A 26,829-nucleotide genomic window follows, 5' to 3' on the forward strand; every position below is an offset into this window, starting at 1 on the left:
CTCCTCTTCTTCTCCTCTGGTGGAGAAACAGCAAATAAACAAATCAACAAATGGCGTTTATTGCGGTTACGTGTGGATATCTTTTCAAGGGGTACTTTGATTCTCACTCGTTCTCTCTCAAGCATGACCATTCCACAGGCGTGGCCTCGGCTGGCCACGATAAACGGCCACTCCGGGAAGAAATCTTTTGGATCTTTCAATGCACCTCATGAAAAATGGGAGCAAAAAACTAAAGTGTTGCGTTTATTTTTATGTTCAGCGTGAGAGAGCTGCAAGCGTGTAGTTTTTGTAATCATCTTTTATTGTTGTAAATAATTCTAATAATCTATCAGACAACATGAATATGTATTGTCTTTAAAAATTACAGACTGGTATTAATGATTTGAAATGATAAAAGTTTACATTTAAAATATATCTAAATCTGTAAACTTTAAAAACGTTAAGGACAAAAATCATTAAGGCCAAAAATCATTAAGTGATGCCTTATTTCATTGTCATACAATTCTCATTGCTGTCAGTTTCTGTCTGATAAAATGAACTTAATAGATTAACTGATGTAAGGCTACAACATTTCAAATATGTGCACGAATGTTGAACAGTCAGGTCTGAACTTTTGTCAGTCTGCAATTCAGACGACACACGAAGGCACCTGAGATTATCAATGACAAAGTGAGACTGCTGTAAGAGTAGAAAAATATCCTGTTCTAAAGTTTCCAGAAGTTTGTGTGTGCACCAGCTGGCGCTGCTCGCTGAGAGCTGAATGTCTGTGGAGGCTGCAGGTCGAACCCGACGTCACCGCCCAGACAGCGGATCTGTCTCTGAGCCAAAATGTGCCAAACGTAAAAAGAAGCTAAAAGTCTTTTCTATTAAATCCAGACTATATTGGCTCATCTGAGTCCTCGCTGTCCCGCTCCTCCTGAAGGGATGACAGTGCGAGGACAGGGCTGGAGGGCGACACCGGCGAGGTGGGGGGTGAGGATGAGGTAGGGGCAGAGGTTGAGGGGGATGCTGCCTCCTGTGAAGCGCCATCAGCTCCTCCTGTCGAGGCCGAGCTGCAGCTCTCCCCGCCGCTGGGGGACGGGGAATCAGTTTCACATCGGGGAACTCCTCGGGAAGATGAAGCCTTCCCTCGAGAATCATCCTTGGACTCCTTCCTCACCGGCTCCCCCTCCTCCCACAAGTCATTGTCCCGAGTGGGTGAGGAAGGTATAGATGATGGAGGCTGGTGCTTCTTTGTTTTCCTGCTCGCATCTCTGAAGCTGGCCAGAGGGGGACGAAGCCTCACCCCACTGCGAGTTGAGCCCTCTATAGCTTTCTGTAACTGTTAGAAGGGGGGTGGGGGGGGATAAATTAGGGACAGTCTGTGGAATAACTCCACGAATGAATGCGTAAAACATGAAGCAACAGAACAACAGCTCATCACATAAGCACAGCAGCTGTACCTCTTTCAGCGCCACGACGCCCACCAGCTTTCCAATACTGGTGACATAAGCGTGGCTGAGACCCAGCAGAGAGAACAGAGTGTGGGTCTAACAAATGAAGGGAAGGACATGTTAAACGTACTGTGCTGTGACAGTATTCCGTTTGCATGGCTGCTCTGTTGCGTGTAAACAATTTCTATGCAAGAGAGAGAGCGAGCATGGCTTTGCTCCACGGCATGAAATTCAATATTCAGAAGTCAAAACCTGATGGTTTGCATGGAGAGAGAGAACACGGCGCAGTGAGCTGTGTGGTAAAATACCCAGTCCTCTGTGATAATCCATCCAAGACAATAAATTACCGCAGATAACACAAGAAATGTAGCAAACAGATATCCTCACGGTCCGGTTCGGACTGATAATCAGGAGATTCTGGCAGCAATATCAGAAAGACAATGACTGACTGGAGATTACACGCTCCTGGACTGTGAGGCAGCTGCAGGAATTGGTACCAATCTTAACAAAACAGTATCTCAATCCATGCAACGTAAAAAAAATTAAATGGTTGAAGAGCTGAAAAGTAGAAAAAGTGAATTAGAAAAGGTCAACGAGATGAAAAAACCTCCAGAATGGATCAAATATTCGTATTTATTATGGCTGTTTCTCAGCCTATATGTCAGATTTCTTTATGAAATTAATAAATGTGTGTGATGTAAATAAATAGGTAAATAACGTGTATGACTGGTGATTGCTCCATGACACCACCTGAACGCTGCCTCACAAGATCACATGTTATTCATGACTATAACTTAGCATTCTCCCCCCCAATGTCAAACATTTAATTTAATATCTGCGGCTAGAACTTTGAGATGGTAACTGTGCATGACTTATAACAGCACAATGAGTGTCTGCACACAATCCCTGCATGCGATGGCGTGTTGTGCTGCTGTGGCCACCTTGTGCAGGGACGTTCTTTCCACCAGTTGAAATGGAGAGGGGTCGATGCGTATCTGCTCCATATCGACTGCTCTATCCAACTCTTCCTCTTCCCAGGCCTTTATCTGCGTCAGCCAATCACAAAGCAGAGGCACGAACTCAGAGAGTACCGTGTTTCTAATTGTTCCTCTGGGTGGTTTGCTGACAGCGCTGAATTAATAAGGTACGCTACCTCCTCTGGGGACATGGTGTCTGTCAACGGAGGGGCTGGGGTCTCCTGAACAAAGAGGGGGGGGGGTTAGGCGCAGAAGCATGGACTGTCAGTCCGTTTGGAAAGCTATACGGATGATGAGAGGATGATCCGTGGTGGTTTTATGTCACCCCCCACTGCACACGTCAACACCCTTATGTACGCATCATGTCATGCCCCTCCCATCGCTTTAGAGTGACGGACTGCAGTGAACCTCGATCTGAGCTGCCAACTCGACGGCAGATCAGCGAAGCGCCCTGAAATGTCCGGGTCAAAGTGATGGACATACTAGTTTGATGCTGGTTTTGTACCTGAGCTTCAGCTTGGCCTGATGAGGATGAGGAGGAGAAGAGTCTCTGAAACGTCCGTCTGACAGATGCCAGGCTGCGCTTGTCTGAGGACGTGATATGGCAACGCATGTAAGAGGAGAGAGGAAGTGACGTGTGGATGGGTGGACGTGTGTGAATGAGCAGCGGGATGACGTGCTACCTGAGCCCGTGTGGTTGCTGGGCGACTCCTGAGGTTTTGGGGATGGCACCGGTCCGTTACACTCTTCATGGGCTGGCGCCGTCTGTAGGAAAAACACGACTGTTAAACGAGTCCTACATCTTTCATGTTAATCCACAAGCTTTACTGCAATTGCTTGTTTCTTCCACCTTGTCTGCATCCTCCTCTCCAGCCTCCTCATCGACGAAGGTGAAGGACTCCCAGCTCACTTTGGAGCTCTGACCTCTTTCAAAGACCCGCCTCTCTGGCGAGAGCCACCAATCAAAGACAGCCTGAAGTTCTGTCCGCTCAATGGAGCCCAGAAGTATCATAGATTCTGCAGGAAGAATTGTTCAACATTTTGGTGGAAATGCATATTTCACATCTTTCTGTTGGACCAATGAGAAGCTGCAGTTTAGCTTAGCTTAGCAGGAGAGCCATGATTTCTATTTATATCTTTATACTTAGGTTTGATACCCTTCTTCTGATTGCAGCTTCAGACGTACCAAAGAGGCACAAATGTAGAACGGATATGAATGAATCGCTCAACCTTTAGAGTCGACCAGAGGTATGGTTTTCAAAGATGTGGTCTCCAGCATGCGATTCAGTTCCCGATAGGTGGACTGAGACGACAGAAACTTCACTCTGCGCACCATGATGTCCTCCACAAATATGTTGTACTTGCTGTGAATGCAGAGAAACTAAAATAGAAACTGTTTGTCTTTTCATGTGTCTGAGAATCAAACACAATGTATTTATTTATTTGTACTTTACCTGACGTGCCCGAGGGCCAGCTCAGGCAGGTAGGGCAGCTTCTTCACCTGGATGATGGAGTCGTAGAGCGAAGGCTGCAGGCCTTGGGCCACCATGTTTGCCAGGATGACTGCCACCATCATGGGCAGGATGTGGGAGATTTGACCGGTCAGCTCAAAGCAAATTACTGCAGTGGAGACCGTGTGTGTGACAGCTCCCGTCATCGCTGCCGCACCTACAGAAGAGAAGGGGGGGAATGTGGTATGAGGGGGGGAAGAGTTTCCCCTCCAGCTGATGTGTCTGTTGATGAAAATGGCCCAATAACATTGTGAAATTTACTTTTGACAATGTAGTAAAATAGATTTATTAAAGGAAGATATTAATACTGTTTTAAGTCCTGGGGATGCAGAAATTAAAGAGTAAATGATTTAGTTTATTTTCTATTCCCATCACGTGAAGGGTCTTATTTCACTCTTATGGTGAGTTATTGCAGTAAGTGACAGATTTCCATGCCCTGTCTTCCCGTGATTCCGTCATTAACCCTCTTCCTGTTCCAGACTCCCTCCTTCCAGTTATCCCCCGCCTCTGTAATTGCCTCTCTGCCCTGATTGTCTTCACCTGATTGCCCCATCGCTTAGTGTATTTATTTTGTGTGCCCATACGCTCATGTGCCGGGGTGTGACGTTCTCGAGTGCCAGGGTTTTTCTGGTGTGTGTATTCTGGTTTTGCTCTGTGTTGTTTGCCCCTCTTTTTATCTACCATTTAACCAAATCAATCTTCATTAAAGGCTCACGCTTTTCTTGCAGGGCTTGCCTGTTAGAGTCAAACATGTGTGTCCTACTTCCTGTAGGTTCATAACATTTTAAACTTTCTATTTAAGAGGGTGTTATTTATTCTTTTGTTACGTACATGTCCTCAGTAAATGTTAAGGTCTATGGGAACCTGCTCACACGACAGAGATTAGTAGACTGACCAATGACAGCGTAGCCTCCAGGCAGGATGCGGTAGACTATTCCATCAAACAGGATTCCATTTGGGAAAAGAGTGGCCATGATCTCTCCGACGAGGCGACCGAAAGCGGCTCCTTGAGGAGACAGATAAGGCATGCTGTTAAAGACAAATTGAACTGAAACTCAGCAGAGAATCCTGTGCTTGCATTACTAAATCCTCTTACCTAGTATGAACACCGGCATAAAGGCACCTGAGGGGATAGGCATCGTGGTGGAAACTGCTGACATCCAGAACTGCAGCATAAAAACAGGACAAAGGTAGACTCCTGGCCAATCCCAGAGGCTTGTCACGCCATGCACTTCAAGGTATCGTAGCCAGGGAGAAGGACAAGTACCTTCATGACGAAGAAGAGTAGGAGGATGACAAAGACGCTGACGTGTGGATGGAGCCATGCAGATGAGCGACCCAGGCCGGGCGGAGCAGGAGAGCCTGAGATTTTGGTCCAGGTGAAGTTATCAAATAGGGAGTTAATGCATTCCCTGGGCATCAGCTGCCAGAAGGGAAGGATGCACAAAGAACAATTTCAGGCAATTCACAACACTTACCAAGTAAAAGGTAGGATAGGAGATGCAAGGACCACTGGAATGACGAAAGCAACCACCAGTATGACAAACGTTCAAATAACTGCAACCCGTTGAAGTCAGAAATTGTACAGTGATCATCTAAATTGCATGATTTCTTTCATTATTTAAAAAAAAGAGTCACATTTGTGTTTGTTTATTCTCCGAGTCTCTCCGATAAATCCTGTGTGATCAAAATGCCTTCTTGAATAATATGTGACTTCTCGTTTGAGAAGTCACATATTTCTCGTTACAGTAAAAAAAACAAATCCAAGATTGGTAAAGCAAAATTCAATGTGCAAATGGATGGATCTCACCTTTTATTTACATGTAGATTAAAATGATTGCAGCCATTTGAGATCACACTGGTGTACTTTTTCCAAAAAACATGAATATTCATGAAGTCGTGACTAAAAGAAGTCGGAGAGAGAACGATTCAGACTAACCTCTCCGGCCATAAACTGCCCAAATCCAGGAGGAAATGTGAGGGTGGCGATGATCAGAGTCACTGCGCCTGGATATATCAACCGACTGGGCATACACGGACGTGCACACACAGACACACACACACAGTGGCATTAAGAGGAATTACAGCATATTCTCAGAAACAGATCAGTGATGCTTGTAACAGAAGTGATGTCTCGGTCCGAGTGCGCACCCCCTCCGCTGGTTGTATCATCTCCCCTCTAATGGTGAATGCAAGCGGCTCATTAGGCTAAGGCAGCAGAGCACGCTTGATGCTGTTGTGTGTGTGTGTGTGTGTGTGTGTGTGTGTGCTTGTTGTGCATTGGGATCTCACTGTTTGGTTAGGAAGCGTGTGAGCGCCGTCGGTCTTCTCATGAAAAGAACCACCTGTCTGTTCAAGTAGACGAAGAACGCCCCCAGAAAGCCACACGAGATCCTGCAACATGAGAAACAACTTGTTCTTGCAACTCGCCCTTCATGTGGTGGTGTGAGAAACCTCATGATAAATGCATGGACAAATTATGGAACTATATAGGGACAGACGCGGGCAGACGGATGGACAGAGAGGCAGGCAATGTGACTTCTTGTCCCTCCAGGAAGTTGCGATATCTTTTTATTTTCTGCATTGATTCGTGTAAACGTAACCAGTCTTCTCACATTCTGCAAGATCTCCCTGCACATTTGACCTGTCTTTGTAGTTTCGTCCACGTTTGGCTAAAAGTCAAAGGCCTCCCTGGTGAGACGGCAACTTCCTGGAGCGATCGAGTAAAGCAGCCAGAAGTGCAGATAGATACAGTTGAAAAAAGTACAAAATGCTTAATTGAAATTATTGATTCAAATAAAATGTTGTGATTATTGGTTGTTTTTCCTTTTCATTTATACTTATTGTTTAGAAGCATACTGACGATGACTATGTACATTTGACTCAAAACAACAATGATATAGTTTCCTATTCGTGTCGCATGTCATAACCTTGATTATTCAAGGTAAAAAAAAAAGAAGAAGTCCATAATAAAAAATAAGCAGTTGTCACACATATTTATCTCAAGTGAGCTCTACTTTAAAATGAGTGTTGCTACAAAGCATAGCGTCATATAAATAAACACGCAGGAACACTTTCTCTCCATTGAGTGATTTTACTTTCACTAAGTTAACCGCTGCCCTTGCTTGCAACCCAGCAGTGTGGTGTCGGCACTTTTACTGCTATAAATCTGAATATTTCCTCCATCGTCATCGATGACAGATCAAAAGCAAATAGAACGGAGACAAGGCGTATGATCGCACAAACACGAGCACCCATGAATATCATCACCCTATTATTGCAAACGCAGGCAGTTCTTGCAGGTCGAAGGGGAAATCCATCCGGAAGTTGGTTTTGAAGAGAGCCGTGATTGTGACTGAGAGAAGAAAGAAACACGACAAGTTATAAACATAAAGTAAAGAATCTTGAACTTGTTTGTTTCTCATCTCATTCCCTGAGGGAAGTATCAAATTCTTTTTCCAGACAGATGTCACATGTTCACCAGCCAGACTCAGCTGTTTAAACCGAGGTGCAGTGCAGGCAATGCACCGCGGCTTTATCAGAGCTTTTTGGCTGCAAGCTGTGTCTGAATACGACCTTTCAAAATTTGACCATTGCTTTCAAGATATTTTGGAGGATGAATGTTAGCTGCCTGGTTGAGTGAGATAGGATTTGTGGGTATTTTTTTAAAGGTGCTGGCGGGTTGTGATGATTCTGCAGGCGATGACTCATAACATTTCTAGTTTATCCGATGATGAATAGATTACTCAGTTTGTTAGGGATAAAGTCTCTAACATTGTTGTATTAAATTTTAAACGCATCGAAATGAAGCAGGCAGAGGCACGGATGCTTTCTCTCTAGCGCAGCCAAGACCGGGTGGTCTGGCGCGCTCCTCAAAACCAACTCTGTTCCGCTGACCGGAACATGTTTATTTATCACCTTCGTAGCTCCACCTCTTGACCCAGTGACATCACAATACTTTTAGGGGGGGGCAAACATCGCTGCCCACCAGATGGGACTGTTCTACACCTAACAGTTACATTACATTGAAAATTAGCATATTAACCCTATCATTCCCTCCTGTATTTTCATTGTAAACTGTAACATTCTTCTGGTTTCTACAAAACATTCAGTGTTAACTAAACATGCTTGAACTAAACTATCAGAAAACAATCACAGGACAAAATCAATACCTGAGTTATTACATTCAAGATCTGAGTTCTTACATTCTAGATCTGACCTGAATCAGGGAGGAAGGCGAAAAACCCGTAGTTTGCAGATTCCATCTTCATATAGCATACATCTTTCAAACGGGAAAATTCCTTCCACAATCCAGCTGCACCTGCGATTATCTTAACGACCCCCAATTCAGGCATTTTAACAATCCTCCTAATACAATGTCAAACATCTCATTCATCATCAACAAGGAAAACAAACATGAAAAAACATAAATTCAAATCTGTACAAAAACAAACAACATTCATTTCCACAATCTAAATGTTGCTGTCAAACCCTTTATTCACAAATCCTACGTTAGAGCATTACCGATGTTTCTCCTAGTTTGAATTACTTTAATATTTTACCAGCATTATCTTTTCTATACTGTAATTTGAAAACAGTGACATGATTATTTTATCTTTATTGCTCCAAGTTTTAACACATCTGGAACATTCTGAACTCTAAATTAAATTATTACAATGTCTATCTATGGATGGATAATCCTAACAATCTTTTACTGTCTTATTAACTCAACTTGTCACTATAATTTAGCTACTTTTACTTACTCTAATGCTATCAAAAGTCATATGCTTATACACTTTTACGTTGTTGTAGACTTATTACTTCTATTTTAGTATAATTGTTAACCTATCTTTCTATTAATTTTATGCTTATTGGAATATCAACAAATAGCAATTGTTTAGTTAAATTTAGTTTCTGAATTTAAATCTACATCCTGCTCATTAGTGTTATTTGATCTATTTTAGGATTCTAATTGCACCGTACGCTTCTCCACTTAATCATAAATTACTGACAGTTGCAATTAATATAGTATAACGATACCAGGTGTTAGTTAACTACTCCTATGAAACTCTCCTAATCTGCATAAATTACTTTATGACGTTCTTCTAGTCACACATCTGTAGACAAACATTCAAACAGATTACACTTGGAATATGCAAACTGTTCTCGGTGTTAAGTCAGTCTGGTTGTTGTCGTTCCTTGTCCATCAGCAAATCTTCTTGCAAGTGATTCAGCTTCACTGTCAGTGTTCTTGTCCTGCGTTACACTGTGAGGGTCTCTTCCTCACGGATCTTAAAATGAGTGTGATTCAATCTCTCACCACCTCTCTCTGATCAGACTTCCTGTCTGCATCTCTGGATCAGTTTGGCAAGAGACGTTTCCTCCTGCAGTGCAACGGATGGATTCAGGAAGAACTCTGGATGTTCACGTCTCGTTGGTGTCGTCAGCATGACCCTGAGTGGTCCTCCGTTCCTCGGTCCGGACCGTCTGCTGCTTCCCGATGGTTTCCATGAAGACGCCGACACCAAACACGCTCTGTAGATTCGCCCTCCTGTCGGGACAAAGAAAAACTTCGGCAGATCATTTGCTCTCTGGACATCGTTCAGAAAGAGTGTGCTTCATCTTTTCACTCAACGCTTCCTCTTCACCAAATCGATGTACCGCATCCATGGCTTTTAGTTTCTTCCGTGCATTGGCCAAACCTCATTTTAGTCTTCTCTACACTAGCCTAGCGCTCTGATATACCGTGACATCTGATCTGCCTGTTGTTTCACATCTTACCACCTGATTCACAAAATCATTACCGTTATAACTAGTTATTATGGCTACTGGAACAGGATTTAGTGATTCTACACATATATACAGCAAACAAAATTTTTTTTAGTATTATTTTTATTCTTCCAGAGTAATTATTGATTTAATTACTGCTGTGCAATCCCTCCTGTTTGAACTATGAAAGTATTCCATGGTTCAAACTCGCTTCCATTAGTAAATCTAGTCTACTCTATCAGCATTAGTCTAACTTGTTTAATACAATGTCTCAAAATAATTCCTACTCTTACATCACATTCACAACATATTATATACATCACTCAATTTGGGATGAAATAAGTTCAAAAGAGTTTTCATGTGCCTCTCACCCTATGCTTGTCTGAGATGCTCCTATTGAGGGTGCCATGCGTTGGCTGGAAGGTTCATCGCCTCCAGTCCGTCAGGCTTCTCCTCTGCTGTTGTCTGAGATGTTCCTTCGACCGTACAGCGCTTCCGTTGGCTGTCGTTTCTGCATCACAGCTTAGCAGTCTCTCCTGGTGTTCCTGGAGCTGCTATCTGCATTTGCAACTCAGAACAAAACACATTTCTTTATTGACACACGATAAAATCTTTGAACCTCTTCCTTCCTTCATTTCACGTTTCACTATTGAGAACCCATATGTTGGCAGAGTTTATCTGCTCCCAGTCCAGTCCGGGATCCTCCTGCTATGGTAGAAAAAGCATTAAATTTACATGTTATATTCACAAATGTCAAGTTTTCAATTCACATCTGAATTGATTCAAGTCTGTCTCTAGTCGTCTCATCTTCCTTCAGTCTGAAGTCAGTCTCTAACCTCCTTATCTGTCTTGTACCGTACAGTCAAAAGTCTCTTTTACAGTGCGTGTGTTTGTGCAATTACCTGTCCGCCGTTGAATCAGCATCCATTATTTTAGATTTTATTTAGATCCTGAGATTACCTTAGTTTTTAATCTAATTAAACTGTCTGTCTTTGATGACTCCCTGTGGCTCGCATTCCACAGAGTCATAAAAGTTGGGGGAATGATCTGGTACATCCCCGTTCCTGTGTTTAGCTGAGCAAATGGTGGGGGACGAGTAGCCTCAAACGTGTCTCAAGACTGAGCGGACTTGAGAGGGCCCGTCTCATTTCCACTCAGCCATAAAAAGACAGGCATTCAGTCAGTCGTCCTCCTTGAACCCACCATTTTGTGATTTTACCTCCACTATGCTGATCTGGGGTTTTGTTAAAAGGCATTAGATATTTTATTTTTATTTATTTTTAATTCTGTGCAAACACTTTGATCTTGTCTTGGTCACCATCCTGGCGTCGTGGCCTGCCTGTGGTCTCCATGCAGCGTCATCCGATGCCATGTGGCATGTCTTTGTCTCTTGTCTGTCTTCACCATCCAGCATTCCTTTGTCTCCTCTTTTTTCTTCTCCTCAGCTTCATCTTCTTACATCTCCTCCAACCTTCTTTGTCTTCCAAAACTTTCAAACAAAAGGGTGTCTCCAGAAAGATTTGCATATAAATGGCTGTAGAGACTTGGTTCTGTCATGCTAATTTGGAATTCACAAAGACTTTTTCTGCTTAAACCTCCATTTTGTAGTTGTCCTGGTCTCCATCTTGGAGGTGCCATGTGGTCTCCTTCTCCATGCTGCTTCTTTGTCTCTTCTGAAACGCTCAGAACAATCTTTACACATCATATTTCTTACGTTACATTTCCAACACTTACCACATTCTGGTTTCTTTTCCTCAACTTAGCTGTTCTTCCACACATTCTCAATACTTTCCGTATACTCACCAGTTCCTGCGTCTTCCTCCTGACGTTCTTCTCCACTCCATCCAAGCGACCTTCTCAATCCTTCTTAAATCTCCTCCATCATTAAACATCCTCTTGTACTTTAATTACCAAAACATCACCTTTTCCTTCTTCTCTGCTAGAAATAATCTATGTACAAACAATCTACCTTCCTAGATGTTTATCTTCAACTGGGAAAGTTATCCCCCTCTTGCACGAATGTTCAGTCGAGGCCTGCAGAACTCACTGAGACATTCTGCAATCCAAGCTATCCTGTTGCTCACGATTTTTATTTTAGTTTTTTATAGCATGCTATTTTATGTTACAGTTCCCCATGTGCTCCTCTGCTTAGAACCATTCAAGCGTCCATACATACATACATACACACGTTACTTGTCGTTACACTCATTGCCAAATATTCAATCCACTCTCCGGATCAGTTTTAGAAATCTGGGATTTCAAGGCAATCAAATAAAATGAGTCCTATTTTACAGTCTGCTCTTCAGACCAGTTTTAAGAATCACTAGGATTCCAAGGCAATCACGAACAAAATGAGTCCTATTTTACAGTCTACTCCTCAGACCAGTTTTAAGAATCACAAGGATTCTAAGGCAATCACAAACAAAATGAGTCCTATCTTACATTCGGTCTGCTACTCCAAACCAGTTTTAGAAATCTCACAGGGATTTCAGGGCAAACATAAATAACACGAGTCCCGTTTTAGTACTTCCTTCCACAGATAACGTTTAAGACGAAACCCGTCTACGTAACCGACAAGCACGCGATGCGCGCGACCTCCATTCTCACTCATTCACACACATAAACATCTTAAATCCTACTTACCTTCGTCCATCGATGCGTATTTCCCGCTGTTCTTCCGTCACACGGATCTCCGGTCGGACCGAAACGTGAACGGGGCCTTCTCCGAGGACCCGCTGCGCTGCCGACTCACCATCGCCATGCCTGCGCAAAAACCGCGTGCGTCCGCGTTCCTGCCGCACGTTCCGGACCGTGGATTCACGTGATATTGGATTCGCGGCTCGAAGGACCAATAAATGTTAGGGATAAAGTCTCTAACATTGTTGTATTAAATTTTAAACGCATCGAAATGAAGCAGGCAGAGGCACGGATGCTTTCTCTCTAGCGCAGCCAAGACCGGGTGGTCTGGCGCGCTCCTCAAAACCAACTCTGTTCCGCTGACCGGAACATGTTTATTTATCACCTTCGTAGCTCCACCTCTTGACCCAGTGACATCACAATACTTTTAGGGGGGGGCAAACATCGCTGCCCACCAGATGGGACTGTTCTACACCTAACAGTTACATTACATTGAAAATTAGCATATTAACCCTATCACAGTTGTCATATTCAGCCAATTTGTGTGTGTGATCTCACCAGCATCCTTGTTCCACACAGAGAGCACCCTGAATATGAAGGCACTGAACGTGGCGGCGAAATATCCCCGCCAGTAATTCCTCACAGCAAAGTAGGTAGACGTGACCTCAATGCTGAACAACACCCCTGGTGGTGAGAGACAGAGGTAGAGAGGTAGAAGGGGGGGGGGGGGGGGCATTAAAGTGGAGAGGAAAAAAGAGAGGGCGGTGAGAGACATAGAGAAACATGGAAGAGCGGCTGTGATTATAAACAACAGGAGAACTGCAGGGAGTAAAATTACATTCACACAACCAACCACACACACATGAATAGAAGATGTTTCATTCTTTGGGCTGGGTTTGTGTTGTCGGTTTGTTTGGTACATTATATCACATTGATAGACATTCAAGTATAAACTTTATCCGATGAAATATGAACAGACATTTTCACAAAACGGAAGTTAACCCCTTCATGTTTCTCATTTTGTCCGACTGACAATCTGTTCCGAGCTGTTGACTCATTCTTTGCCCCCGGAAGTCTAATGATGATGATGTCAAGTCTGACATACACAGTATAGTATATGTACTGAGTATAAGTACAGTGTGATCCAGTACAAATGGATGCATGCAGTAGTTGTGACTGTAAAAGTAGTGTGAGAGTTGCCCAGTACCTCCTAGTGGAGTGCCGAAACAGCATCCCACTCCCACGGCACAGCCGACAGTCAGAATATCTGTGTAACCGTAAGGGTTCTACTGACACAGGAAACAGAGGGAGAGGAAAAAACAAGAGGGAAACGAAGGGATGAGAGCGACAACGAGGGACGAAAGGTGTGACATGAAATAAAGATGGAGAGAAATAGAGCATAGACAGACAGAAGAGAGGGATGAAGAGAGAATAAAAGATCAAGGTGGAGAGGATGTAATGGGGAACCATTGGGAGAGAATTGACAGAAAGGGAGCAAAATGGAATAAAGTGAATAAATAATGCTCACTGAAGTATGGGGGGGGCAAAGAGGGAGGGGGGGTCACATCAAGAGATTATAAAGCAGAGGATGCACATGCCAATAAGAGGAATCAGACTTGGCGAGAGCAATCAAGCAATCAGGAAACAGTGGTCACATTATCCTTGGAGACAAATCCCTGCAGATACAATTAAGAGGAACAGACACAAAACACCTCCATTGATTATTCATGACCTCGAACTGTGAGGCTCTAAAATCACATTTTAGTCTTTTCTGATCTAGTTGCGTTGCATTGTTGTTTTAGAAGAATAAACTCTCTTTTTTCCGTGACTTTGAAGCTCACTACTTTAGAAAAAGCCTAGCAGCAAATTCTTTAAAAAAAAAAAAATAATTCATAGGTGAACGTTGCCAGGTAAGATTCAATGGAATAGTGTGTTCCAGTTCCTTCTGTCTCTCTCCAATTACCGTGGACTTTGGTTAAACTGCGTGGAGCTTCTTGACAAATGAGATGAGATCTTTGAGAACTGGCCGATCACAGACGCTTGACTACAGATCTGCGTTTCTGTGCTTGGACTCCAGAGGCTTCGGTGAATTGCAGCGATCCATTTCCTTTAGCTCTCGGCAGCCCGTGAAATGATTGTAAAACTTCTCTTTCCCATTTTAGAGGTGTTTTTGTGTTCCCATTCACGCTAAATAGCAATGCTGCCACTCAGTAAGAACGTTCTGCCGCTCTAAGGGAATAATCTCACCAACCTCCACCTAGTGTGTCGTCACATTCATACCCTCTACTCTAAGATTGATAGACAAAGTGGAACTAAATTCCCACTGGTTCTGTCTAGATATTTTGCATATAGACATGTGGATGTATTGAAACATATCATCTTATTCTCAGTGGGAAAATGAATAACTGTATTTGCCAAAACGCTCAACTGTGCCTTTAAAGTTGAACTGTGGGTTACAGGCTTAGCAGTACAGAGGGGTTAATCTGTATCTTTATATATTCCATTTTCTTTATCCCTTGTAATAGAGGACATTGGTCTGAGGTCAAATTTAACCTCCACATGACTGTGCCTTAGCCAATTAGAGAGAAGTATGAGGCGGGACTTGCCTCCCACTGGGGCTGCAAAACAGGTGGCCACTCCCACGGCACACGCACACACCAACAGGTCCTGGTTATGGGTGCCGTTCTGGTGTCAAGGTTAAAGGTGGAGACAAATAAGGAGGGAGGCGTAGGGACACAGACGAGCAGGGATGGGTGAGAATACCAAGAGGAGGTGGAGATAGAGCGGGAGGGAGACAGGGATTGGGGGGGGGGGGGGTGTCACTGTTAATACTCATGCCAGACATTACCATCACACTATTAATACAATGAGACAGAAACACAGATGCAGCGCGACGGGTCGAGCCAAAACGAAAGCACAAAGGAAACAGGAAGGGGCGATTGTGAGCGGAGGAGGAGAGAGATGGACGGGAGGTGACAATTTCAGAGTTCAATACACGGAGCTTTAAATTAATTTAAAGGATTCAAAACACTTAATACAATGTAGCCGGGTCATTAATTCAAGTCAAGTGGTGACAGAAAAGAGGGGACGCATGCTGCCTCTCGCTGGTGTCGCTAATCAAAGCTAAAATATTTTCACGGAATTTGTTTTGGGAAAGAAACCCCAAAAAGATCCTAACATGCTGGTGTTCAGCAGGTATAATCTTTATCATGTCGAACTTTCTTGGCATGCAGTATTTATTCTTTTATAATCATTACTCGTGCAAAGTCATAATGGACTATTTTAAAGTTGTAAAGATTGTAAAGCACTAATAAATATGTGCATTGGTTGTGTCAGTTAGCACCCTCGCAACAATTAACAAAGATTGTCATCCTTTGAGTCTTGTCACTAGCATAATTAGAAATTAATTAAATGCGATTTCCTCGACTTAAAATTTTTAACAATCCAATTTCAGTCCTTTGGGAACGCTGGAATTATAGCATAGACAACAAGAAAAAGAGAGTTATGATGAAAGTACGACATTTAAATGAATGAAATATTCAATGTTATTTCTGCTTTATTCCTATCATACTATTTTGAGGGTACGCTGACAATGAGGACGTGAGGGTTATGGGTCGGTTCTGGTCAAGGCCTCGGCTCACCTCATAGGCTCCAGAGAAGATGGACATGAATCGACTCAGCACCGCAGCACAGATACTGGCGATGTGAACAAATGGACCCTGAAGGCGACAGGAGGAGAACACGTAACATGCAATGTTTTCTACACAAACACCGATCACACAAACAGGGATCCTAAACGAGGGCGTGTTGGAACAGAACAGATCAATCAGTGCATAATTGCTGGAAGTGACAGTTGCACTGCTAATCAGGAAAATGAATGCACTCCTTTCCTGAGGATTCGAATAATTTGCTTCAATCCCACGAGAGAAGGGAAAAAGTTAACTGATCGAGTGGAGGAGGGACAATATATATATATATATATATATATATATATAATTTTAATGATACTAGATCAACTAGAAAAGCACTCAGAGAGCACAGACCTCGCTTCAGTCTCCCTAAATTGTTATTTATACCAAAAAACATTGTCCTACATTTATTTTAACGATATTTTTAGATTCCTTAACGCTGAAAACAAACCTTTAGTAATTGTATTCACATTGATATCATTATTAGTTTAGAGGTTATTCACAAAAAGCACACTTTCAGTAATGGTTGTCCACTACAAATTCCACAGTGTCTTGGTAAAGACCAGCAAAAACAGAATCTCCTTGGTGGAGTTAATGATGGATAAAGAGATGTAAAGGGGAGGCTCATTACTTCCTTGCCCACTGGCATCCCGCTGCCCAGGCCTGCAGTCAGTCCAATGACCTTGGCTATAAACGCTTTGAGGGTCAGATATTCCTTCAGCACTACGCCTCTCAGGATGGTTTTCAGCTCTGGGATGCCAGAACCTGTAGAACATATAGAGCAAAGGAGGACATGAGGGTCACTCTAATCCTAAATCAGGCATCACGAGGTGGAAAAAAAGAAAGAACAGATGCTGAGAGAGCCGATAGGTGATGGCGTGCTTACCGATCGCCTGTGGGGAAACGAGGTGGCAGAAGAGCGAGGCGAACATGACAAGGATCATGGGATAGGTAACCCAGGCGAGGTACTGAAATGCCACGTTCCCCTTAAGCTCCCCGTGTATCCACTTATACGCTGAAAAATGGAATACCGAAACAAATACAAAGAGAGAAGAAACATGACACAGAGCGGCGTCTGCAGAACAAGTACAGCCCACACAACATGGAATCCTGCGCCGAGTCATGATCCTCTTGACCTTGACCTGCGTTACCTTGGAGGCTCTTGGCGCTGGTATAGTCCATGCTCCAGCTGACCAGAGCCATAGTCAGCCCCAGAAGAACCAGGAATATCCAGTCCTCCCCCATCCTGGTCACTATGTACCGCCGCGCACGAGCTAAACAATCTGGAACAGAGACACAACTTTAATGACACAACTGGAACCCATTTATCTTTTAATTACTGAAGATCACATGGTGTTGGCATGGCGATGATGCTACAGTGATGGGAACTTCAAGTTGCCAGAGTATCCATGGCAACATACCATAAATAATATTTTGTATGGCTCAAGCTCAGTCATGCTGAAATCTACACTTCACATAGTCCAACTCGCTTGTGTCTGTTACTGGACTATCTTGTCTATATTATGGCAGTCAAAATCTCCGACCGCGGTATATAATAAACGCCATCTGTTAAAACGTTGTGGTGTGGAGGCACAAGGCTTTGGATTGTCATTCTGAATGAGCAACAGAATGACTGAAGTGATATCGGCAATTTTCCTACAGCCCCCAAAGAGCAAAAGCAAATATTAGCTAACACCTGTCTGAGCTTTATTGTACTCCGTGTGATGGGCACACTGACTCTGTGAAATCATTGGAGTAGCCTTAAACTGCATTGCATCATAAACCTGTGCCAGTTTTTTTATTATTTTTATAATACATCATATTCAAAAAAGGTAATATGTCTCATATAATGTTGTTTTCTGATAGATAAGAGGAATAAATCAAGTATGGGGCGTAATATTTATTCTCTCTGACTTGCTCTGGTGTAAAGCTGAAAATGTAGGCGTCTTTTTCAAGCTGGGGACATTTCCCTTCTACAATTATTACACATACATGTTAGACATTTGATCTGTGTGTTGTGTGTTTTTAGTCACATTAGATAAAAACATCTTATCTTTTAAAGGCAGACAAAAAGGAGAAAAAATATTTTTTTCTTCTGCAAGATGGTAAACGGTTTTGAAACAACCCTGATGGCAATAAAATAAACCACAAGATATCAAAAACAAAGATTTACCTTCTCAACTTGCCCGTTCTTTGCAATAACGTTAGAAATATGTGCCCTTGAATAGAATAATTGGTCACCTTGGCACTTGGAGTAGGGATGAGGCTTCTTGGTAGAAGAGACATGGCTGTGATGCGACTCCAAGGTCATAGGGTGATGATGAAGATGCCGCCGGCCGTGCCCTTTGCGGCCGGTGGCTGTGGCGTTTTCCTCCGCCTGTCTCCTCCATTGTCTCTCTGTCAGCAAACGGGCAGCCTCTCGTCGGGCACAGTTTCCCAGCTGCTCCCTGTACTCCCCGTACAGCTGCAACCAAAGGGAAACGCTGACATTTACTGGGGGGGGAAACAAAAACTCGGATGAATCATCTATTTGGGACCTTTGAGGATTGTAGGGAATGGAAACAAGACGTCAGATAAGTGGAGAAGGGGAAAGACGAGAGTTAAGAGAGGAAGAACTACTTCTGATAACTGAGACGTGGGAGAAGGATAAAACTAGATCCAGCACGAAGAGACTTAAGATAACGAGAAAGCGATGGGGGAATGTGCAGCGTGTGTAAGGGATACACACCAACCTGAATACCCTGGCAGACAGAAATAGAAAAAACGGACATAGAGATCGGAAAAACCCCTCCCTGAGAAGAGCCAGTGGCTGGAGAGGAGCCAGAGGAAGAGGTCCTGGAAGAGAGGGCATTCCACATCTTCCCCTTGTGACTAAGTGTGCACTTTACACCTGCAAAGCACATGTACACACACACACACACTTGGTAAGAAAACACGAAAGCCTGTAATCCCATGCGATCGGTTTGCACTGCTCTCATTAAAAATCTTGCAGATCCAGGTGCAGCAACAATGTGCAACTGAAACCTACAGATCACATGCATCCGACCACACGGTAAAGAAGAAGCTAAATCATGAGCAGAGCTGCCTGCCGTGCGTTTCGTCTCATGTTTACACAGGAAAGGAGAGCTGAGGCCCAGGACCAGAGGAACACAGCAAAATCTAGAGCAAATGATCCCTAATTATGTCCACAAAGTACATTACATAACTTTGGTCTTGGTCCTCCATAGACTTCAGGTTCTGAACGATAAATGTAGTTTTCAGTTCTATACAAATATATAAAAGAAGATGGCAACAGGTTATAAAAAGAAAAAAAAAGTCTTATCTTGTTAGGTAATGTGTGCAACATGAAATAAACTACCGTGTAGTTCAAATCAATTAAAAATAATTTAACAGGAATTTCATTTTGCCCACTACATTTGTCTAAATATCCTATTTGAGTGAATTTCATAGCAAAATAGCGCGTATTAAAAAACAAATAAGCCACTGGAACCATAACCATAAAGAGAAACTGACCATCAATCAAGTATAACAACAGACACACCAGTTACGGTGCTTAAAGTAAAAAGATACAGAAGAAGAGAGGACTGCGTCTTCGTCCGGTCCGTCCGTCTTTACCTGTTCCTCATCAGCTGTCTGCACCATGATGTGGCAGCCGTTGAAAAGTTGTCCATAAGTGTGTGAAAGTTACAGCGATGCCCTATTTGTCCCTGCGTTCCAAGGGAACAAGGCTCAACGCTGACACAAAGGTAAACACAAGGGTGAGCGATGGAAGCTGTAAAGTCACCTGGCCTGAATAAATCACAGCTTCCAGTGTCTCTCTCACGCTGTCAGAAGTTTCATACGACGACATTTCATTGCTATTCACCGTCACAAGGAAAGTAAACAATCCAATATTATTAGAATTCCCAAGAGATGAATGTGACGTTGTTTTGCCCAAACATCCACCCAAAGACAATATGAAATAGAGAGCAGCAGGTTATTGATGTTTTTTTATGTTTCATATTGTGTGTTAAAATTAAACATTAACATTAAAATTTTGCAATAAATGCATGTTTAATTAATTTATACGATATAAAGCACAGAACCCAGGGAATGGTACTCACTAAATGATGTCATCATGATGCTGTTGCATCAATTGGATAAAGTACGCCAAATTAAGTATTGCTATCTAGTAATGCTGTAGTAGAAGTAGAATCTAATTCTTTGACCCTGGAAGCAGTTTTATCTTCATTTTTTTGAGCAATCTGATCTGCATCTATTCTTCTGCTCTCATCTTACACAGATGCATGAAATCCATTTGAATGATTCTGAATCTGCATGAACTCTGTTGCATATTGATGTCTCTATATCTCTGTTCCTGTTCTACGAGTCAATACATATTGACCTGCTCATTTATATTGGAATCACTTAAATCCACATAAAAATCTGAATAGACCTGCTGTTAATTTATTCCCAGGAAAATATTCCTTCGCCTACTGCGTTGCCTCTTCTCCTGAACTTTCCTCTCTCTACGACAAATAAAAGTAGTTTTTCTTTCTTTCCTGAGCTCGACTGTAAGAACTTAAGCCTCTAATGTTGTGCATTTTGCATCCTAATAGATGAAGAAAGTGTAAAATGTAAACTCTCTTGGCTTAACACAGATAGCACATGTTAAATTATGCCGGTGAGCTTTCATGGGCTTTATTCGTGGATCTGCACTTTATGAGCCGCCTGAAACAAGGCGAAGCTACTGACCCCCCCCCCCCCCCCCCCCCCCAAAAAAAACGTAATAAAATAAAATGAAGAGGCAGCAAGCAGCAAAAACAGAGAGAAACCAACAGAGGCAGAGAGAGAGAGGAGAGAGAGAGAGAGAGAGAGCGAAAACGCTCCACTCACAGTGAGTGCTGTGAATAGATGCTGAGGTTGAAGGGCAGTGTGACATTGAGAGTTAATTAAAAAAATAATAGCACATTCCGCTATCCCTCATGAGTCACAGCACTGCATATTCATATCTGTGTGTCATTGAGTCGGTGCTTTTGCATGCCAAATTTGTGTGTGTGCATCTATCAGTAGGCTAGAAGTGTGTGTGTGTATTGAGGCCTTAAAACAATATAGTCTTGTTCCACAGCACAAGGTTAATGATAAAATCTGACCCTCTTGCTGACAGATAGATCAGGAGATAACACTCTCTCTCTCTCACACACACACACGCACACACACACACACACAAACACACACCCTCCCAAGCAAGACACACACACATTCAAGTCACCATACAAATACACTAATTAACCAGTACAATAAAATCACCATGCCTGGTCTGAGCACTGTTCAAGGCAGCAGGTTCTAATTAAGGCTTGACTGCAGAGCAGGAAGTGATCAAGTAAAGCAAACTGTAAACGTCCTGTGTTACATATGAGCCAACTGTATATAATATATATATATATATATATATATATATATATATATATATAAACTGTATATATATGATCTGTATAACAGGAAGAAAGAAAGAAACGACCTGCTGTGGAGGCCTGTTCCTGTGAAGCTGCCTTGCAACTAATAAATACATGAACAAAAATTACAATTAAAATAAATAGAGGAGTGCAATTGATATTTGAGCCACAAATGCAACAAAACATCGACACAACTTGAAGATAACCTTGAATCCTTGAATCCTTACCAGAAACTGATCTATATTCAAAACGGTTTCAAAGGTGTTGATTCGCTCCCTCATCCTCTCAGCTGTTCCTCCTGCTGCTGCTTGTCGAGTGTCTTTAGTGTGCTGAAGACCCAGTCCCTCTCTAGATATCTCACATCTGTCCTTCAGACAGACTGTACCTGCTACCTGCTTGAAAGGTGAGGTTGGTGCGGCACGCACACACACACACACACACACACACAGAGGTTAACACAGCCACTTGAGGCTCGACAATAAATTGTCAGCAGCTCTTAATTCAGAGGGGTTGATTCTCAGTCAGGAGGTTATTAAAATAATACCCGTTGATGGAGTAGAAACCGTAACCATATTAACTTTGTGTGGGATAATACTGAAGTGTACTTTAAGTGCCTTCAGCATAGATGACATGCTTTGATAAATCCCAACTGTGCTCTGGCTCTGCTGCTTTTCTTTTTGCACACAAATGACTATGTGAATGCTCACATTTGATGAGAAAGATGAGTTTTAATCCTGAGTTTTCTCATGTCGAGTCGTTTTGGCAGATCCCACCAGCATTCTGTTCTCTGAAGGAAGAGATAGGTGCACAATGTGAGGAGATCAATTGTTAGAACCTTGCACCCGAGACATAATAAACACCATGATGATGATTACCCATCACAGGTAAGAAATTATAACTAACTGCTTTATCTCAGATTTAATGCAGAATACCGACTGCTGATCATACAGAATATTCCAATCTCTCTAGATTATTACCTGCATCTGGATCAAATTTGGGTAAAGTGGTGGAACATTGGGAGCTGTCCTTTATTTTGATTGGTCTATTTATTTTTTACACCTGTAAGTTTTTATGGAGTTTTCCTTCACCTGGTGTTTGGGTCTAAGCGTCGAGTTCATACCAGGTCGCGGGTCGTGCTGGAGCCTATCCCAGCAGTCAACGGGCGAGAGGCGGGGTACACCCTGGACAAGCCGCCAGTTCAGACAGACAATCATTCACACACACACACACACACACACATGGGTTCTTCTGTTGGTGGGCGGACGCCGGGGAGAACCCACGCAGACACGGGGAGAACACGCGAAGGCTGGAGAATCGGCTTCAAACCTGTGAGGCAACAGTGCTTACCACAAAATAATTTCGACTTCTGAGATATTTCACTGATTTGATAAATATTAAAACACATTTATTAGGCTATTGTGAGCCTCAAACCCAGACAGCATTTACTGGTGCCCACATGCTTTATCTTAAAATAAAATAAGGGTACAATAAAATGCTAGGATAACGTTTTTATGGTAGCACCTTAATATTGAAACGTTTTAACGGTTACACTTTGCCGTTTTAGACAGGAAAGCACAGATGCAGACCAGGTTTCGGCTTTTCTCTTCTCACTTTTACCATCTCACCTCTGACTAAACTTGTGTGTGCAGCCGTTCACCTTTCTCCCTCACTCTTCTTGCCATTCAACCCCCACCCCTGAGATGAAACCTTACTCGTGGATAAAAATAGCAGCAGTGTGACCCAATGTTCACCGACACACATCTCCACACCTCTACCTCTCTCTCTCACACGGTTTGTCTCTCTTTCGGCCCATCTCTCCCAGGAGGCCCGTTGTACAGACAGATGGGAGGGCTTAACCTTTACGCAAAAAACAATGACAGGCTATTGACACTATCTGACAATGTCAACACGGGATTTCATCTTGTCACTAATGATGTAACTTGTAATAGTTTAATCATCAAACTATTGCCACCGCTGTAATTAAATAGGCACGCCAAGCGACTGCAATATCATATGAAATTTAATGGCTTAATCGTCTACAACCCCGTCATTCCAGTCCGAGACATTTGGGAGGTGAACATTATCCCTTTTAGTAGCCTGTCGCATCTGACACTTATGAGATCTATTTCACTGCTGTTGACATTTTCTCAAATCAAGGCTTGTCTCCTCACACAACCTGCTTTTCAACCATATCCCTCAAATACATTGAGAATTCTATCAACGCATGCACACACACACAGCTACCTGTTCGTGTCACCCTGCTGAGGGCGTCTGTTACTGTACAAGCCCACAGAGGGTGCATCCTCTTAGTTAAGGTCAAGGGTCAGCAACAGCTGTGTGACTTGGAAGTAATGAACTCAACCAGACAAACCGAGAGTAAGCAATAATGTGTTGATTTGCAGGAATCAAGACGGCTAAAATATAATATTTTAACACTATGGAAATGTCCATTGTAAGGTAAAAAAAATGGAGTGAACGAACATGTTGAATTCTCAAGCAGAAAGCTTATTAGCAACGATTTAGAATAGTTTGTGGGGAAAAAAAGGCAATTAGAGGCACTGGTAAATGTACATTTAGTGGATTACAATTACTTTTCATCCATGCACGGGGGCTCACTTCTCTACAGGCTATAAACACAGAACTTCAATAATGAGTAATTGGATAGAGTAAATGGATATTTTCATGCAAGACAGCCTTCTGATTAGTATTTTAATTACTGCAAAATTAATTTGAGTTTTCAGGGAAACTAACCAAAAAAAACTAGGAAGGAAATCACAATCAAAAAATAAATTGTTCTATTAGGATTTTTCCTAATTTGTTCTACTTCTTTATTTTATTTAACTATCTAAATAAAAAGTTTAAAAATATATACATTTTTATATATCAATAGATAATTTAATTTATTTACTTATTTATGCAATCACATTTAATTATGCAACCTTGACAAGTATTAAGAAATAGAAAATGATTTAATAAAGTTAAACTTTTAAGCACATTTAAAAGGATATTATATTTCAGTGTGACGCTGGTCCTTAAAGAAAAATATAGCTCTTTAAATAAAATCTAGCATCTAAATCTGTTTCAGTTTATAACAAGTGCTGCCCAGTTTAAAACCAAACAATTAGGAACCTCATAACACAGACGCCGTTTGTACCCCCACAGCATCAGCGCATTTAGCCAGCTAAAGCATCGACCTGAAAATACACACTACTGCATCCCGCTGCTTAACAATAAACAAATCAGGATGATCTATTAACAGCTCTATGCATAAACTCCTCCAATCCTCCAAGGCTCTGGTTTCCTCTCTCGCAGCGTTCACACCTGGGCGATGTGAAACTCCACAGAGACATTACGCCCGTAAATAGTGTGGTTAATTGAGATTCCTGCTTTATATCTGAGCAGCGGGAAGCCCAAGGGTTGCTACGACAGCAGGGCTACTCCACTGTCACCTTATAAGAGACGGAAAATATACTGAAACGCCTCAGTTTCTCCCGTATCCAGCGCTCTCTTATAGTTCACAAATCTTTTGGGTTTAAAACCGAGGGGTGAGAACGACCGTTGGATGGTGTGCGCCATTTTAAAAGGAGGTGTGATTGGATGGAGACAGCGAGAAGAGGATGGCAGATCTGCAAGGAGGAATGGAACCATCGCTCTGCATCAGCATTTAAACACACGAACCAGAGGATACGGTGACATGACTTCATCTCAACACGTGCGTCTCAACCTGTCCGCTCAGGTTTCCGATATAAAGGTATTTATATCTACCAAAAAACCCAATGACTTAACAAGACTTCCTTTTGAGGAGCAGTACATTAAAGGCACAACTAGTCATTGGGGTTAATAACATAAAACAAATGTGCTCATTGTACGAGATCTTTCATAGTAACTTACAACATGTTTCCATGGAAACAACACAAAACAATGTTTATAAAAATGGAAGGCACAAATATGTATTATGTTTGATATGTGTGTCGAGTTTGGTGAAGCAGATCTGTGTCGTTTGCCATGAAAACGAGCACGTTTCAAACTGGTTTCCATGGAAATAACAAAAAGTAAACATTTGTAGAGCATTCAAAATACTCAAAGGAACAACTGCTTATGTGTTCAGTTTGGTGAACTTAGTATCAATAGTTTGTAATACAAAAAAAATTAATTACGGCTGAACAAATGGACAGACCAACCAATGGCTGTGTATCCCTCCATCATTTTACCAGCAAGGGATGATAAACTTTACATTAAGTTACACAAATCTTCTTCAAGGAGCAAAGAGAAGAGAAGACGCATCCATCAGGGAACAAAAGGCAAAAGATGAACTCAAACGACCGGGTGTGGGAGCGAAGGAAGGAAGGCGATGAAAGACGGGGAAGGACGGCTGCGACTGACAAACAGGCAGGTGGGTAGACGGAGGGGTGAAGCAGAGCGCAGCGATAGAAGGGACAGCAGCAGGTAAAAGACTTGGCAGAGACCTACCAGGGTCTGTTGGTACCTCAGAGCCTTCCTTTGCGACGCATCTGCAGCCATTGACACGCTGTCACTGATCCAGAAATAACCACGCCGGACACCCCAGCATTTCCAATGGTGTGGGCAACACCATACACACACAAACACACACACACACACACACACACACACACACACTCTTTTATATGTGCACACTTCTCAGCAGGTTAAAGACACACGCAAACGTCCCACTTTCCTACCAGCTCAGTGTCCAAAACACAATCATTACAGACAGAAACGTCACAAAAGACAGAGGACTTCGTTCCCAAAATGTCTCCAGATGGTCCAAAGGCTGCGAGCCGTCCAGCTCCACTGCAGACCTGACAGACGCACAGACGGAAATCAGACAGGCGGACAAAGCAGAGCAAAGCCATGCCTGACGAGGCAGTGAAGGACGCAGCACTTTCCTTTATTAGAACTGCAGACACCTAATAACACACGCGCACACACACACACACACACACACACACACACATACGTTGCCCTTAGCAGCACACTCCCTGCCAGCCCTCCATTAGGTGTGTGTGTGTGTGTTTTGATGGACTGTTCTTGTTTGGACGGAGGGGTGGGGGTTACAAGGGCACCCCCGTAGGGCTGCCCCTGCAACGTGAGCAGGAAGGCGCACATGACACCCCTATGACAGGTTGCACCTATTCAGCCAATGATGCGAGGCAATCCCCGGAACGCTCACATGCTATGGTGGTCCTCTCTAAGGGACAAAAAAACAAAACAAAGCGTCCTATCGCTGTTACTGACGCCTGCCCTAAAACCTGCCTTCAGGACCCTGGAGAGCAGGATCAAATCATTTTCATGTTCCTTAAACTCTCCCGCGGCTTCATTCATCCAGATCTAATACAGGAACTTTGTGCGTTCCGAAC

At 42.8% G+C, this 26,829-nt stretch overlaps 1 protein-coding gene across 1 annotated transcript; it reads right to left on the reverse strand.

The window, feature by feature from the left end:
* Nucleotides 1-176: 176 nt before the first annotated feature.
* On the reverse strand, nt 177-26,325 carry clcn1b (chloride channel, voltage-sensitive 1b). Its single transcript, XM_068755278.1, has 24 exons — nt 26,153-26,325; nt 25,922-26,006; nt 18,258-18,480; nt 17,168-17,299; nt 16,903-17,031; nt 16,648-16,781; nt 15,969-16,046; nt 13,535-13,613; nt 12,886-13,011; nt 7,192-7,276; nt 6,214-6,315; nt 5,861-5,945; nt 5,189-5,344; nt 5,018-5,087; nt 4,817-4,927; nt 3,865-4,078; nt 3,641-3,774; nt 3,261-3,427; nt 3,094-3,175; nt 2,916-2,998; nt 2,587-2,631; nt 2,375-2,479; nt 1,443-1,529; nt 177-1,321 (listed from the first exon to the last, which is right to left on the reverse strand). The coding sequence occupies exons 1-24, from the start codon at nt 26,323-26,325 to the stop codon at nt 878-880; spliced, it is 3,129 nt and encodes a 1,042-aa protein (XP_068611379.1). The 3' UTR covers nt 177-877.
* Nucleotides 26,326-26,829: the final 504 nt, after the last annotated feature.

Source organism: Brachionichthys hirsutus, chromosome 3, assembly GCF_040956055.1.
Source record: "Brachionichthys hirsutus isolate HB-005 chromosome 3, CSIRO-AGI_Bhir_v1, whole genome shotgun sequence".
NCBI classification, from domain to species: Eukaryota; Metazoa; Chordata; class Actinopteri; order Lophiiformes; family Brachionichthyidae; genus Brachionichthys; species Brachionichthys hirsutus.

Coding starts and splice junctions, on each gene's coding strand:
- clcn1b (XM_068755278.1), bottom strand. CDS start 26,325: ATGGCTTTGCTCTGCTTTGTCCGCCTGTCTGATTTCCGTCTGTGCGTC. Junction 5,345..5,860: donor GGCAGTTTATGGCCGGAGAG/GTTAGTCTGAAT, acceptor CCCTTCTGGCAG/CTGATGCCCAGGGAATGCAT. Junction 2,480..2,586: donor ACACCATGTCCCCAGAGGAG/GTAGCGTACCTT, acceptor TGGCTGACGCAG/ATAAAGGCCTGGGAAGAGGA.